The 16,712-nt window shown below is 36.0% G+C and overlaps 3 gene segments (V, D, J or C); 2 read left to right on the top strand and 1 right to left on the bottom strand.

Annotated features, from left to right (window-relative positions):
- Positions 1-84: 84 nt before the first annotated feature.
- On the bottom strand, positions 85-2,213 carry LOC125256748. The segment is given in 3 exon segments: positions 85-539; positions 1,719-1,770; positions 2,147-2,213. Coding segments are annotated over 3 exon segments (402 nt in total).
- A 173-nt stretch (positions 2,214-2,386) lies between these two features.
- LOC125256750 lies at positions 2,387-3,099 on the top strand. The segment is given in 2 exon segments: positions 2,387-2,492; positions 2,589-3,099. Coding segments are annotated over 2 exon segments (384 nt in total).
- Positions 3,100-5,531: 2,432 nt separating this feature from the next.
- On the top strand, positions 5,532-6,180 carry LOC125256755. The segment is given in 2 exon segments: positions 5,532-5,706; positions 5,815-6,180. Coding segments are annotated over 2 exon segments (381 nt in total).
- The last annotated feature ends 10,532 nt before the right edge of the window (positions 6,181-16,712 follow it).

The raw sequence follows: 16,712 nt of genomic DNA, 5'->3' as shown, positions 1-16,712 counted from the left end.
ACAATCAATCAAAAGCAGCTGAAACTTTAGTGCAGGACTTTGAATGAACGACACACTGATCAATGATGCAGTCCGACACAAATGTAACGCGTTCAGAAGCTTTATTGAATGAACAGCAATGGCAGCACATTGAAAGACTGCTTCAGTATTGAGCTGTAAATCACGTGACTGCTGTGAATCCTGCCGGACGCTCAGATACGGCTCGTCTGGACCGGAGAAACATCAGCACTGGGAGCTCTTGAGGAACGAGGCCTCGTGATCAGCTCCGTCATGTCTTACTCTGCAGACGAAGCGATCCGCGCCTTCCCAGCGTGCTTTGCTGAGGCTCAGGACGCTGCTGCGGCTGTAGCGTCCGTCCCGCTCGCTCTCTGCGCTGGTCTGAACCCCCTCGGTGACCTCTGACCCGTCCAGCGTCCAGCTCACCGTCGCCCCCTGTGGAGAGTAAGAGCTGAGCAGGCAGAGCAGTGCGGCTGAGTCTCCAGAGATCTGCAGAGAAGAGGGCGGCAGCAGAGACACGGAGGGCTTCACTGCGGGACCAGCTGCACAAACACACACAAACAACACATGAACACTATGAAATTCCATATCTCTGCTTTAATTCATTAAGCAATTCATACAAACTATCTCAAATTAATTTTAGAAATATTCTCCATTAAAAATTCTCCATATAAAATATTCACAATTTCACAGCTATTGAATATATATTCTATACTTAAAAGATATATGTATAGATGTAAAACAGTTCTCTGAAGTAGACATGATACTGTAAAAATTATTTTAATTTGTACTTTTCTGAATTAAGTAAAATGTTTAATCTAATTTTTAAAAAAAAAAATTCCCATTGCAAATGGATAATTTTACTACAGTATTTTTGAGATATAGGAAAAAAATGTAAGGATCATAAAATAATCACCATTCATGACAGAATTAAAGTAAACTTAATAGTATAAAATTATTCATTTGAACATGTTAATCAACTGAATTTCTTTTTGATGACACAGATTCAATTAAATTTGTTTATACTATCCAACTTTTGTATCATACACAAAATAAAATTAATAAAGAAATCATTTTAAATATTACAGTTAGTTAAATACAATGAAATATTAGCATACATAATGTAAATCATGAAATATGCCTTGCAACATAAAAAAAAGACCAAATATGCCATATTTATAATATAGCAGACACATTTAAATATTTAAATTCAGTTTGTGCAATCAATCAATACAATAGTGTGACAGTAAGTAAGATTTGAAATGTAAGTAATGCTTTTCAGTAATACATTTTTGTAATAAATTACAAGGTAACACTTTACAATAAGGTTCATTAAACATTAATGTATTAACTAACATGATCTAACCATGAGCAATACATTTGTTACTGTATTTACTAATCTTTGTTGACATTAGTTAATGAAAATACTCTTGTTTATTGTTCATGTTAGTTCACAGTGCATTACTAATTTTAACAAGATTTTAATAGTGTATTAGTAAATATTGAAATTAACATTAACAAAGATTAATAAATGCTGTAGAAGTGCAGATCATTATTAGTTCATGTTAACTAATGTAGTTAACTAATGTTAACTAATGAACTTTATTGTAAAGTGTTACCAATTACAAATATTGTTGCCAAATCTTCTTCAAAAATCTTAAACCTCCATTTAAAACACACACATCATACATTTTTAATTAAACAGTTTAAGAAAGACTTACTTCTGATCATCAGTTCAGTTCCTCCACCGAAAGTGTACCACAGTGCTTCATTCTAGTGAAAGCGTCGTACAAAAACCTCCGTCACACTCAAATGAACACAAACTCCAGCAGAGAAAGAGACGAACGACACTCACACACACTGATATGAGACTCAACAGCAGCTCTTCTCAACATTAAATAATGATTATTGGACTGATTTTCACAAAAACAAGATTCTAAATCTCTAAATGTCTTTTGATGCATAAAAAATAAGAATTTAACTGTAAATAATTAACAAATCAAAGTAAATAAATGTTTTTAAACTAAATTAAATAATTGAGAAAATATGTTCTGATCACACATTAGATATCCTAATTATGGGTTTTTAAATGATCATGTATTTTTCAAAGTAATTTTTAATGATTAAAGCAATTTTAAGTTTTGATGACCTGTGACCTCTGGAATGACCTTTGCCCTCGCATGGAGTTCACAGTGATGTTGTTTCTTTTAGTGAAGCAACTTCAGAAAATCATCAGAAAGCCTCTAAACTCATGATTCCATGTTTCTGAATCATAACATGAGAAAAGATCCTAAACACTGTTAGTTTTATTTGCATTATCTGTTGGAACCCTTACACAGATTTACATAGAGATTATTTGCATTGCAGCACAAGCTTCAGGAGGATTTATAACTCTGTTTTTATAAGAACTTTATAACACTGTGAATCTGAACCAACAGCAACCATGAGCTTCATCACCATCTTCATCTGGATATTAACTATCTACTGTTTCACAGGTGAGGAAATCTGAAGTTAAACATACTCTATTATAACTGATTATTTTTGCTATAAATATTATCAAAATATTTAAATCTGAATTCTTCTTGATGTAGAATCAAGAGGTGAAGTGACAGTCACTCAGACGCCTGCAGTGAAATCTGTTCGTCCAGGAGACTCAGTTACTGTATCCTGTAAAACCAGTCCTGACGTCTATCAGAGTTGGGGTTATCAGCCTCTAGCCTGGTACTTACAGAAACCTGGAGAAGCTCCTAAACTCCTGATTTATAAAGCAAACCTCCTCCAGTCAGGAACTCCATCTAGATTCAGTGGCAGTGGATCTAACAGTGATTTCACTCTGACCATCAGTGGAGTCCAGACTGAAGATGCTGGACATTATTACTGTCAGAGTGTACACTGTCCTAGTAGCTGTGTGTTCACACAGTAATAAAGAGTCGTACAAAAACCTCCGTCAGTCAGAGTCACAGTGACTGAACTGATACTGCAGCTGCTCACACACTTTCACACACACTCAACAGTGAAGATTTTCATAAATATTAAATTATATATAAAGCATTCAAGTTTTTTCACATGGTAAATACTTAAACTATAAAACTCTTTATCTTATTAAATGTATAACACTATCTGTGAGGTTCATGATTTGGCCGCATGTTCTTGTTTCATCATGTATCTGCAGGTGTTTTCATGCTCCATTAAGTGAAGTTTATTTATAAAATTTGAGCTAAAGCCCTGATCCAATGAAAGACCTGAAACAAAAATGACAAAAAGAAGAGCTCAAAGACACAATTATATTTTATTTAATGACTGAAGTTTAATAAATCACACACATAGTCTTGTGTGAAAGGCAGAAAGCAGATGCAGATGAAGCGACTGAAGCTGATGGAGAATGAACGAGTCCCTCATGTGCTGCAGAGAAACAAACTGTTGGTCTCCATGAGTGAGAAGAGCAGCAGATCTCCTCTGAACACTGCCGTCTCCTCACACAGGCCGGCCGCTCCGTGTGTCCTCACAGTGTCTCCATCTGCTGCTCCAGCTGTACAGACCGTCCTTCTCCAGGAGCCCAGCTGCTCCCGTCCACCTTCAGCTCAGGCTCCAGTCTGACGGGAAGCCCTTGTTGGCCACACACACCAGTGTCGCTGTGTTCAGAGAGGAGATCTCTGCGCTGACGCTCAGAGAAATCACACTGACCAGTGGCTTTCCTTTAGGATTCAAGAGAAAACTGGGAGAAATTCTCCAACAGCAAGAGAAACATGAAGAAGAAAACAGACAAAGAAAATCATTATTCTGTTACGTCCCCCTTTTGTCTAGGGGTGGTGGGAGAGTAACATATAGAAATAAAAAGTAATAAAGATATGTCCCTTCAAAAACACAGGGCAAAAATGAGAGAGAGTTGGTTCAGTCTGCACTCCCAGAACTCACACAAACACAAAAATAACTCTTCAAAAGGTTTATTTAACATAAAGTCTCTTATAACAATCAAGGATAAGGCAAAAATAATAAGGATAACTAACAAGACGCTTCTAGCTTCGGGAGGGGGTTAAAGCCAAAATAACAAACAAAAGGAGTAAGCTAACTGGAGTAAGGGAGTCTAAATAACCTATCAAAACAAAACATCAAAATAAACAACAAATCTCTTACCTGACTGCCTCACTAACCAAAAACAGGGGTTAGTAAAAACAAAAGGGCACCCACCTCCCTACTGCGTCTGCAACATTGAAAATGGGGCAATTACACACTGCCACAACAGCAGATACAACAGATGTCTCTTCAAGGAGCTTTCACACCAGCAAATACAACAGGTTTCTCTTAAAGAAGCTTTCACAACAGCCAAGACAACAAAAGTTCTGGGAGGGAAAACAGGCCACACTCTCTCTGGGGAACAGCCAGCTCCCTCAGTGTAAATGCAAGCTCCTCTCCATGCTCTAACGAGGAACAGGTGGCATCAATTGGACTCCTGCAAGAGGACAGGGAGGAACAGAGGAAATAGGGAAAAAACTACACTTCCCAGCAGGCTGTTGAGCATCAGAGAGACAGTGTCACATACAGATTCACAGAATAACAAAACAATAAACGTCCTGGGACGTAACAATTCCATAAACACATTAATGGTCACAAACTCCTTCACATGAAAAGAGAAAATGTTGAAAATAACGTTCACATTATGGTAAATATTAATTATGATAACTTAAAAACTATCATGGAGTTTTGAATCACCACAAAAAGTGCAGGAATTCATGCAATTCAAGATGACAACATTTAAAATTTAAATAACATTTAAAAAACTTTGTTTAAAATCACAAAGGAAACATTGTGTGTCTCATCCATTATAACTTTAAAGTTAATTTCCTCAAATATGAACCTTTTTTTCTCCTGATGTATCCGACAGAGCTGCTTCATTAGGAGAAAATACAATAATGAACATAATTTGCAGTTTGGAAATATTAAAGTTCAATAACAATCGACTATTGAAAAATCGATCAATTTGCAGCTTTAAAACAGCTTTAGTAAAAACATCAACACACTAAAATTGACATTTTAAGTTTAATTGTTGTCAAGTGGTGCCAAAATACCAGGTGTTATCCTGGTGTTATTTTCTTTCAGTTTTAACCATTTATAATTTTTTAATTATCTGTGAGGAAAAAAGAGCTGAAAATTCATACAATCAAGTAGAAATGACAGAAATGATTGTTATTAGTTCAGAATGAAAACAAAGATCCAATGAAAATAAAGAAAATCATCTTTGAATGTTTGTCAGTAAACACTGTAATGTGTAACTGCACAAAAAATATTAAAAATATGAACAAGCTGAAAGTGCTTCATTTCTATAAAGTGCTACAAAGTATTTAACAGTCAGTTGTTGTATTAATAATATTGATATTAATATGTGATGATTTACATACTGCCAACATCCAGTTTTGTTTTTAAATATCTCACAGCAGATATTCAGATTAATATACTAAAGTTGGTCTTGATGATTCAGAAATGAACTGAATGATTTGTAACAGTTTGTCTATTAGAAGATTGAATGATATGAAAAAGACTTCTTCAGGTAAATGATCTGGAGTGTGTTTGCATATTGATCAGATGCTTCAGTGCTCTGAGAGTGTTTATAGTGCTGTGAGTTTAACACTTCATCACTGACACACACAACAATCTTCATCAACATGACCTTCATCATCATCTGGACGCTCTTATACTGCTTTATACTACAAGGTGAACAACATGTATTTGGAACAAGATAAGTCATATAATTTTAACACAATTTTAAAATGTGAAAAATAATATATATTTTAATGACTGATAAATTAATTGTTTTTTCAGGCTGTAGAGCTCAGATCACAGTGACTCAGACTGCAGTGAAAACTGTTAAACCAGGAGAAACTGTTGAGATGAGCTGTAAACTCAGTAGAGCTGCTACAGACTGCAGCCCGAATCCCTGTGTGGCCTGGTACTTACAGAAACCTGGAGAAGCTCCTAAACTCCTGATTTATAGAACAAGCAGCCTCCACACAGGAACTCCATCTAGATTCAGTGGCAGTGGATCTAACAGTGATTTCACTCTGACCATCAGTGGAGTCCAGACTGAAGATGCTGGACATTATTACTGTCAGAGTTATCACTATATCAACAGTAAATGGGTGTTCACACAGTGATAAAGAGTCGTACAAAAACCTCAGTCAGTCAGAGTCACAGTGACTGAACTGATACTGCAGCTGCTCACACACTTTCACACACTTTCACACACACTCATCAACAGACACACTAAATCATAAAGAGATTCTCTCAGAAAGGTTTCTTTAGATCACTGTAAACTGAACACAATCACAAACTTCAGCAAATGTAGTTGTAAACAGAAGCATGTATGTTCATTCATCTCCAGCTGTCAATCATAACACAAGAGCAGCATATATAAACAGCAGCTTACGTCACTCCAGTGAGAATATTCTTCCTGCGTCCCTCCATCACTCCATCTCCACCTTTATGTCCGTTTTAATTCATTTCAGAAGTCCTGATGTTCATAGTCGAGTCTTGTGACAGAAACAGATCCTCCATCATGGACACGACAGATGTGTTTACCTGCAGCATTAGTGCTGGTGATTTACAGACTCTTTCTGCAAGTTACAGAGTTACGCCTGTAGCGAAAATTAACTCAAAGGGGAAATATTAATAATTATTCATAACTCATTATGATTATTAATTATGATTAATTATGAATATGCAAATCCGTTAATCAGATTAACTGGACGTAGCTACATTAAAATTAACATTACAATCAGTTAACCTGTTCGTCCAGTGAACGCTCAGTGTTGATTGTTTATTAATTCTAAGAAATGTCAATTTCCAAGTTATGGAAAAATAATATTTCTTATTGTACTGTACTACTCAGAGCACGTAGTCCGGATCTATCACTTAAGAGGCAATTCATTAGCAGACGGAGTCAGAACCAAACGTGTATTGTGCACAATCTTTATTAACTAACTCACAAACACATAACTAAACTAACAAACACATAACATACATAAAGGGTCACACACACACACACACACGCAAGTCATGATAGAGTTGAACCGGAAGAGATGCTGTTACTAGAGCTACATGAAATGTCAAAGGCAATCTGGAAAGGAATCATCAGTTTCTTCAGCAATAGCAAGGTAAGTCTTACAAATGAATACTAACTCGCTGTTTAGTGTTAAAATGTACGATACTTGCAAGATGCCCTTAGGCTGAGGAGCATCGGCTCTGCCATCTGAGGAGAGATCTTGGGTGATTCAGTCCGAAGTTATTGCCAGTCTTTTCCATGTTGGATGAGGAGCACATGGCTCGTTTGTAGGCCGAGGCCTACAGGCCTTGCAGGCCTGGCCTAGGCCGGCCGCAAGGAGATCGATTCGGTCGTTCAGAAGCAAGGAGAAAAAGAGAGGGAGTGGCCCTGTTCAATTGTTTTTAACCTCTGGTCAAAGCCAACCTCTTAGGAATGATGGGGGCCAATGAGGTCGTTGTATTTCCGGGTGACACACACCTCCCCTTGGTGGGGCTTTTATGACCGAGCAAGATTAAACTGGTTGAGCTTTGAAGAAGTACTATTAAAGATCCTTATAACACTTATGTGTTGTGCAGGTATGGACATACCACATACACAAACATTTAAATCTGCTCGACACGAATGCATAGACACCAAACATGGCATAATTGAAGTTACCGTGCAGGTCATAACATTTAACAATCATCAAACATGTAAATACAATGAGTACAATACAACAACAGTAATAATGTATACCATTTCCTGAGAAGGATTCATTTATCCCACATGGAAAGAACCTATATGTGGATATATGCGCATATATGAAACCTATATGCAGTGTATATGTACATATATGCTGCATATATGCACATATATGATAATATATATGCTGCATATATGCTATATATATGCTGCATATATGCGTATATATACTGCATATATGTGTATATATGCCACATATAGGCAAAATTGAGGTGCATATATGTGCATATACAGGAAATATAGGTCTCCTGTATTGCTTCTTCATATCCATATATATGCCCTATACATACAAGATATGTCTTCTATATAGCTAATGGCAGGATCTGGTCATTTTGTAGCTCATATCTCATTTTTGACTGTCATACATGATGCCTAGCTCATATTTTCTATTATCAAGGCAAAAACTAAGAATTAACGAAAAAAATTATGCAAGAACTTATGTATGTGCGAATGTAGCAGTTATGTATTTAGACAATTATTTTGTGATTCCACTTGCCATGACCATATTTGGGGTTTCCTGCCGCCATGCTGACTTGGGGTGTTGACGCACTTTGCTGCTTCCCAGTCTGCATGAGACATCACAGCGGTAGGTCGCACAAAGTTTTTGCGGTGATTCAATTAAGAGCCATGTTTCATGTAACAGCTGAATTCACATGATATATTTGTATGATTGTAATCCAAAACCCCTCTGTGATGTACATTCAGATGTTTCGTTGATTATTTTTCTTTACTTAAGTTACTTTTAATATCTCTCTTTCTCAGCGTTGTGCGTTGCTGCCGCATGCTGTTTGTATGCTGCACAAGTCCTCATATATTGCCATTTGTGTTATACAGAATAAAGTGAGGACCTGATGGCAAGATTTTTCGCAGTCTGTCTTTGATTACGACACAACGCAGAAAACACACCGCTACACGAACACGTGAAATTGGTCCCACATGGAAAAAACCTATATAAACATATATGTTTCAATATAGGTTTGATATAGGTTTTACATATATGTGACATATATAAAGTTGGCCGTTTTCCTATATTATATGTACATATATGTACATATATGCACACATATATGTACACATATATGCACACATATATGTACACATATATGTACACATATATATATATATATATATATACACACATATATGTACATATATGTACACATAATATAGGAAAACGGCCAATTTTATATATGTCACATATATTAAAAACCTATATTAAACCTATATTGAAACATATATGTTTATATAGGTTTTTTCCATGTGGGATAGAAGACATATCTTGTATGTATAGGGCATATATATGGATATGAAGAAGCAATACAGGAGACCTATATTTCCTGTATATGCACATATATGCACCTCAATTTTGCCTATATGTGGCATATATACACATATATGCAGTATATATACGCATATATGCAGCATATATATAGCATATATGCAGTATATATGCGCATATATGCAGCATATATATAGCATATATGCAGTATATATGCGCATATATGCAGCATATATATTATCATATATGTGCATATATGCAGCATATATGTACATATACACTGCATATAGGTTTCATATATGCGCATATATCCACATATAGGTTCTTTCCATGTGGGATATCATGTGAATTCAGCTGTTACATGAAACATGGCCTTAATTGAATCACCGCAAAAACTTTGTGCGACCTACCGCTGTGATGTCTCATGCAGACTGGGAAGCAGCAAAGTGCGTCAACACCCCAAGTCAGCATGGCGGCAGGAAACCCCAAATATGGTCATGGCAAGTGGAATCACAAAATAATTGTCTAAATACATAACTGCTACATTCGCACATACATAAGTTCTTGCATAATTTTTTTCGTTAATTCTTAGTTTTTGCCTTGATAATAGAAAATATGAGCTAGGCATCATGTATGACAGTCAAAAATGAGATATGAGCTACAAAATGACCAGATCCTGCCATTAGCTATATAGAAGACATATCTTGTATGTATAGGGCATATATATGGATATGAAGAAGCAATACAGGAGACCTATATTTCCTGTATATGCACATATATGCACCTCAATTTTGCCTATATGTGGCATATATACACATATATGCAGTATATATACGCATATATGCAGCATATATATAGCATATATGCAGTATATATGCGCATATATGCAGCATATATATAGCATATATGCAGTATATATGTGCATATATGCAGCATATATATTATCATATATGTGCATATATGCAGCATATATGTACATATACACTGCATATAGGTTTCATATATGCGCATATATCCACATATAGGTTCTTTCCATGTGGGAAGGAATTTGGTTTAGATCCCTTCCCACTGCATACATACAAGCTGTGGTTAAAGGCTCCAAGTAAATAATGCTAACTGTTACTATAGTAGTGTAGTTAGCCACCTTAGCTGAAGGGCCGCTAGGTTGCATTAGCTTAGCTCCCTAGCCTGGTTTGTTACAATATGATGTCACAAGGTGTCAAGTTAGTACTTCCTTTGACAAGTTGTTGTCATGAGAAGCAGTGCATGTCCAAGCGATTCTACAGTTCATGAAGAATGTCTGCGCATTTGAAACGAGTTACGCATCAAGTTAAAAAAAAGAGTGCTTATGCTTCAATAATTCAACCTTCAGTCAGATGCAAGTATGGTTTGACGTTTGTAAATTTTACTCATGTAAAATTCTTCTCTCTACTTGTAACATCTTTTGACTAATTTAGAGAGTAGTTACCCAGATTTGATGCAAATCAAACTGGTCTAGGCGCGCAGAAACCTCGTCTTGTGAATAGATACTGATGTTTCTATTGGCCAATGAAACATAGTATTGATCACCCGGTGGTTATGCTTGTAGATGCAGCTAAAGTTTAGATGAATGAGTCTCTCTGACTATAATTTCTAAGGCCTTTGCTCTGTAGAAAGGATGCCGACATCTAAATCTACATTCATATAACACTGTACTGAGATTTTTCATCAGAAACAGGTTTAGCAATTCTGCAATTGGTATTTCTTCAACCAAAGTAGAATAGTTACTGGTACAGTTTACATGCTGCTGAGCTGAGATTCCTTCGTCAGAACAGGCTTACGCTCTAATACTGAAATTAGGTTTTCTTCGCTAAAATCAGATTAACTTTCCCAGGTAAAAAAGTAGTATACTTTAGTGTATTTGAAATATGAATGAAGTACATGAATTATAAAACAAGTATACTTCTACTTGTTGTACTTTATTTAAAGAGTATTTGATTTGTACTTTTTAAAAGTATACTTCAAAAAAGATGTAATTAAGTTCAACTTAATAGTCCAAACAGTAAGTATACTAATTTATCAGTAATCAAATTATTTTTTAAATGTACTTTTTGAAAGTGTACTTTGTTGTTAATGTATTTTAAATTGAATTGAAGTTTATTTTTTTTTAAGTGTATTAAATTTGACACACTTAGAGTGGCAATTCAGTGTACTTATGGGAAGTATATTTTTTGGAAATTAATTGTTAGTATACTTTTTTTAAAAGTGTACTATGTTCTCACTTCATTAGAAGTGTGACTTCTGTACACTTTATACAGTACACTCTAAAATAAGTGTACTTTTAGTGGCATATCAGAGTACTCTTATAAAATATGTTAAAATACAAAAATGTATAGTGGTAATTTAGTGTACTTTTAGTAAGTACGCTTATTTGTAATACAAAGTATAATTTATTAAAGTGTACACTGATTTCACTTCATCTGTAGTGTAATCTTAGAGTCAGTCTGTTGTTCGTTATCTGGCTCGGCTCGGTGTTCATCTTCAGTTCTCTCTTCACAGCAGTTCAGTCAGTGTACTGTTTGAGTACATGAATTACTCGGGGATATTGGTTTGTTTGAACTCAGAGGGAGTGTCAGCCACATTAAAAAAATTAACAGCTTAAGTCATTTGTGGATTAATGCGTATTGGAGACGCGAACCGTTTAAAACGATTCAGTTCGATTTGGTGAACTGGTTCAAAAAGATCCGGTTACATCGAATGATTCGTTCGCGAACCGGATATCACAAACTTCTTTGTTTTGAACTCTCTCTCACAACAGACACGGAAAAGAAGACAATGCTGAATAAAGTAGTTTTTGCTATTTTTGGACCAAAATGTATTTTCGATGCTTCAAAAAATTCTAACTGACCCTCTGATGTCACATGGACTACTTTGATGATGTTTTTCTTACCTTTAGAGCTCTCGGACTAAATCTAAAATATCTTAAACTTTGTTCCAAAGATAAACGGAGGTCTTACGGGTTTGGAACAACATGAGGGTAAGTTATTAATGACATAATTTTGCTATTTGGGTGAACTAACCCTTTAATTTGAAGAACATGCATGTTCACGTTATGTCTTGGAATACAGACCTGACTTCCCAGATTACAAATTTGAAAATCCACTTAACTCTGCCATTTTTGCCGTCATTGACTACTGTTAATACTTCTTGTTTGAATTTCACTGATTAAGCAATAGCCTATGGTAAAAGTGACAGTGGGTTGGTACGGATTAGGGCTGGGATAAACGATATTTTTTTTTAACGATTAATTTAGCGATTATTTTTCGGTGCATCGATTAATCTAACGACTCTTTTTTTGATTTTGTTTTTTTTCACTCCGATTCTATTTCGGTTTGATTCGATTATCGATAATCTCCCCATTAATTGACTAATACCAATTTATAAAAAGTCCAAAATAAAAGACTATACAAGTGCAAAGTAATGCATTCTTAGTCAGAGGTAGCGTTCGATAAAACTTTGAAGCCTTAAACACATAGCTTACTAAAAAAAAAGTGCATCTTGTAATTCTTCTTTCAGATGAAAATAACAACAAATTGATGTCTAGCATTCAATAAAAAAAAAAGGTCACCCAAAATACTTGTTTAGAGCAATTGAAAGAATACAGTAACCAATGTAAACTTGAGGGCTTTAAGCTAACACAGAGAGTGCTTTTCCAACAAAAAATCAATAAAAATTAACAGCGACAGTGGGAGCCAGCAGCCTGTCATGGTGTCCTTCCTGAACCAACAGAATTTAACATTTGTTGAAAACGCATAGCTTACTGAAAAAAGTGCATCTTTTAATTCTTCATTCACATAAAAATAACAACAATGTATAGTAGTAATACACTCTGCCACTCACCTTTTTCTTAAAAAAAAAAATACTAATGTAGGTAACTAGAATTTAATAAATGGAACATTATGGTAAAGTGTACCGATTTGTTATACACCGATTCAGACATCTCATGAGTTCAGTGTTGGACAGATCAGTTGTTTTAACCATTCATTTAAGTGAATCAGTTCAAATGAGTCATTAGTTCGCGAATCGGACATGTCATTATTGGACGTGTAGCCTACGGCAAGCGCTGTGTGATTATCCCGGCAGTTTATTTTTTAGCATAACTTACACTCCGCGGTAATTTAAAAAAAATAATAATATCTCAGAATGCTCCACGTGAAACTTTGTTCATCCCAGCCCTGGTACGGATATAACTACAAGGCCTCTGGCAAATTGGTGCAGGTACCAATACTGTGACCACAAGTGACATATTGCGTTTATAGGCAACCCTCACAGGGAAAGGAAAAAAGGCGAGCTGAAGGAGCAGCTGGACCCAGAAAAAACCAACGCAATTTTAGGTACAGTAATATCATAGTTATGAATCCAAATCCATTGTGATGATTGATTGACAAATCCATTATAATCAATGATTGTATTTCAATGTTATACATTGTCTGTCCTGTTTTAATTCATCCCCATGTCTCTTTCCTGTTTTCACAGATGCAGTGAGGGAGCGATTCCCCAACACCGAGGTGGCAGAGATCCGGGCCCTTCTACGGAGGAAGTGCAACAATGAGAGCTAAAAGGCCTCTAGTAACTCAAGTCAGAGCTACAGGTGCTGGTCATATAATTAGAATATCGTGAAAAAGTTCATTTTTTTATTGTAAATTATTTTTAAAAATGAAACTTTCATATATTCTAGATTCCCTACATGTAAAGTAAAACATTTCAAAAGTTTTTTTTTTTTTTTTTTTTTTTAATTTTGGTGATTAGAGCATACAGCTCATGAAAGTTCAAAATCCAGTATCTCAAAATATTAGAATATTTTCTAAGATCAATCAAAAAATGGATTTTCAAAACAGAAAAGTTCAAGTTCTTTAAAGTATGTTCATTTGTGCACTCAATACTTGGTCGGCAGCACATATTACAGCAAACGACTTGCTCCTAGCACAAATTACAGCATCAGTGAAGTGTGGCATGGAAGTGATCAGCCTGTGGCACTGCTGAGGCACTATTGAGCCTTCAGATCATCTGTATATTGTTGGATCGACTGTTTCTCATCTTTCTCTTGAAAATATCCCATAGATTCCGGGGTCAGGCATGTTGGCTGGCCAATAAAACACAGTAATATCATGGTCAGCAAACCACTTGGAAGTGGTTTTTGCACTGTGGGCAGGTGCTAAAGTCCTGCTGGAAAAGGAAATCAGCATCTCCATAAAGCTTGTCAGCAGATGGAAGCATAAAGTGCTCCAAAATCTCCTGGAAGATGGCTGTATTGACTTTGCACTTGATAAAACACAATGGACCAACACCAGCAGACGTCACGGCCCCCCAAATCATTACTAACTTCAGAAAATTCCCACTAGACTTCAAGCAGCTTGGATTCTGTGCCTCTCCAGTCTTCCTTCAGACTCTGGGACCATGATTTCAACATGAAATGCAAAATTTACTTTTATCTGAAAAGAGGACTTTCGACCACTGTTCACTGTCCAGTTCTTTTTCTCCTTAGCCCAGGTAAGATGCTTCTGACATTGTTTCTGTTTCAGAAGTGGCTTGGTAGTCCTTTTCTTGAAGATGTCTGAGTGTGGTGACTCTTGATGCGCTGACTCCGGCTTCATTTGACTCATTGTGAAGCTCTCCCAAGTGTTTGAATCGGCTTTACTTGACAGTATTCTCAAGCTTGTGGTCATCCCTGTTGCTTGTGCACCTTTGCCTACCCAATTTCTTCCTTCTAGTCAACTTTGCATTTAATATGCTTTGATACATCACTCTGTAAACAGCCACCCCATTCAGTAATGACCATCTGTGACTTACTCTCTTTGTGGAGGGTGTCAATGATTGTCTCCTGGACCACTGCCAAGTCAGCAGTCTTCCCCATTAGTGTGGCTTCAAAGGAATTTATACTGTAGGGATGGTCATTTAATGAAACTCAAATGTAAATATTCTAATATTTTGAGATACTGGATTTTGGACTTTCATGAGCTGTACGCTCTAATCAACAAATTAAAAAAAAAAAAAAAACTTTTGAAATGTTTTACTTTACATGTAGGGAATCTAGTATAAATGAAAGTTTCATTTTTAAAAATAATTTACAATGAAAAAATTAACTTTTTCACGATATTCTAATTACATGACCAGCACCTGTAGATATGCATGTGTAGTAAGTTGTTTGCCATTGTTCTGTTCCCGACATTTCAGAGAAAGTCGACTGTTTAAGGTTCCTCCTTTTGCCAATATCTGCTTTTGTGTGTTACTTTTGTGTTAATAATAAAGACCCTTTTCTGAAATGCAATTTGTAATCTGTTGATTTAATGTACTTGAACTGAATTGTATTGTAATGTAATACACATGTAGTGTAATACCAACATTCATGCTTAAGTATAACAAAATGGGGATAAAATTACAAATGAAATGTACTTTCAATTTGTTTCTACCTTACACTATAATAACATTGCACTGAAAGTATGTGTCTATGATGTTTAGGTTGTAATTGAACTTCACTTCAAAACATTATTATTGTCATAGTGGAACACTTTAAAAGCACTAAATATAGTTAGGAAGTGCATTTGTAGATCACTTGAAATGTTACAGAGGCATACTAAATTAACTGTTCATAGTAATTATAAGTATGATAGCAGTATGCACAAAATGTACTTAAACACAACTATAATTTGCACTTCAATGCCTTTTTAAGTGCATTTCCATTAGAATGGCAATACAATGCAATTGTACTGTAAGTGTGCTTAATTGCTCATGAATCTTGATTTTCATTAGTGTATTTTAGTGCACTTGAAGTTTAAAAAAAGTTGTTCCATTTTAGTATACTATTTACACTAGAAGTGTAGTTAAATAGATGTTAAGTTGAAGTTAATACATAATTGAATACACTTAACTATACTTGGATTTGACGAAAATAGTACAAAATGTAGAAAATATACTTAGTACACTTTATTAAAGTATATTTTTAATAGAATTCTTTTTCACCTGGGTTAGACTGATACCATTTGACTTATTCAAATGTGGCAAGACTCTCTCTGTTACAGCAGAGGTGTCAATTCAAGCTATGGTTTTATCTACATATAGCAAGCCAGACCCACCGATCTACATGCGAATCGAACGTTGTGTCAAATGTCATTTCGGAGCTATACATTATTAAACACTCTTTTAGTTGGACGGGGTTTAAGCGAGTGGCGTTAGGCCGTGCTAACTTAACCAGTTCAATCTAGTGTCATAGTGCCGTAGTTGGAGTTACTATTTCCTTTGACAAGTCGTTGTCATGGAAATCAGTGTACCGTGTGCTTTATGCATTATGCTAACTAGGAACCTTTGTAAAAGCTATGTGGAAGGCACTGTGTTTGCTGTTCAAAGTCATTGGGGTCTTGAGAACCCCCTGCTGAGGGGCCTTGTGTGTTACAGGCCTTCTGTGTCAGGTCACAGGAGTGGCACTGTGTGAGGGCAGGTTGTGCTGTCCAAAGGGGTGACTAGCCGTTGTAGGAGGCAAAGGTCCTGTTGGTGTCCTCCATTCATTCCAGGTTTGTCTGAGTCAGTGGCAGTAGCCTTGGGACTTTCAGATCTGCCCTGCTTGGTGTCGGGGGCAGCACTCAATCTGCATTCAGGCTTCTGGGTCTGAGAAATCCTTTATGC

This window comes from Megalobrama amblycephala, linkage group LG21, assembly GCF_018812025.1.
Source record: "Megalobrama amblycephala isolate DHTTF-2021 linkage group LG21, ASM1881202v1, whole genome shotgun sequence".
NCBI classification, from domain to species: Eukaryota; Metazoa; Chordata; class Actinopteri; order Cypriniformes; family Xenocyprididae; genus Megalobrama; species Megalobrama amblycephala.
Note: the sequence above shows the minus strand (reverse complement) of the source record. Positions and strands in the feature narration are given on the sequence as shown.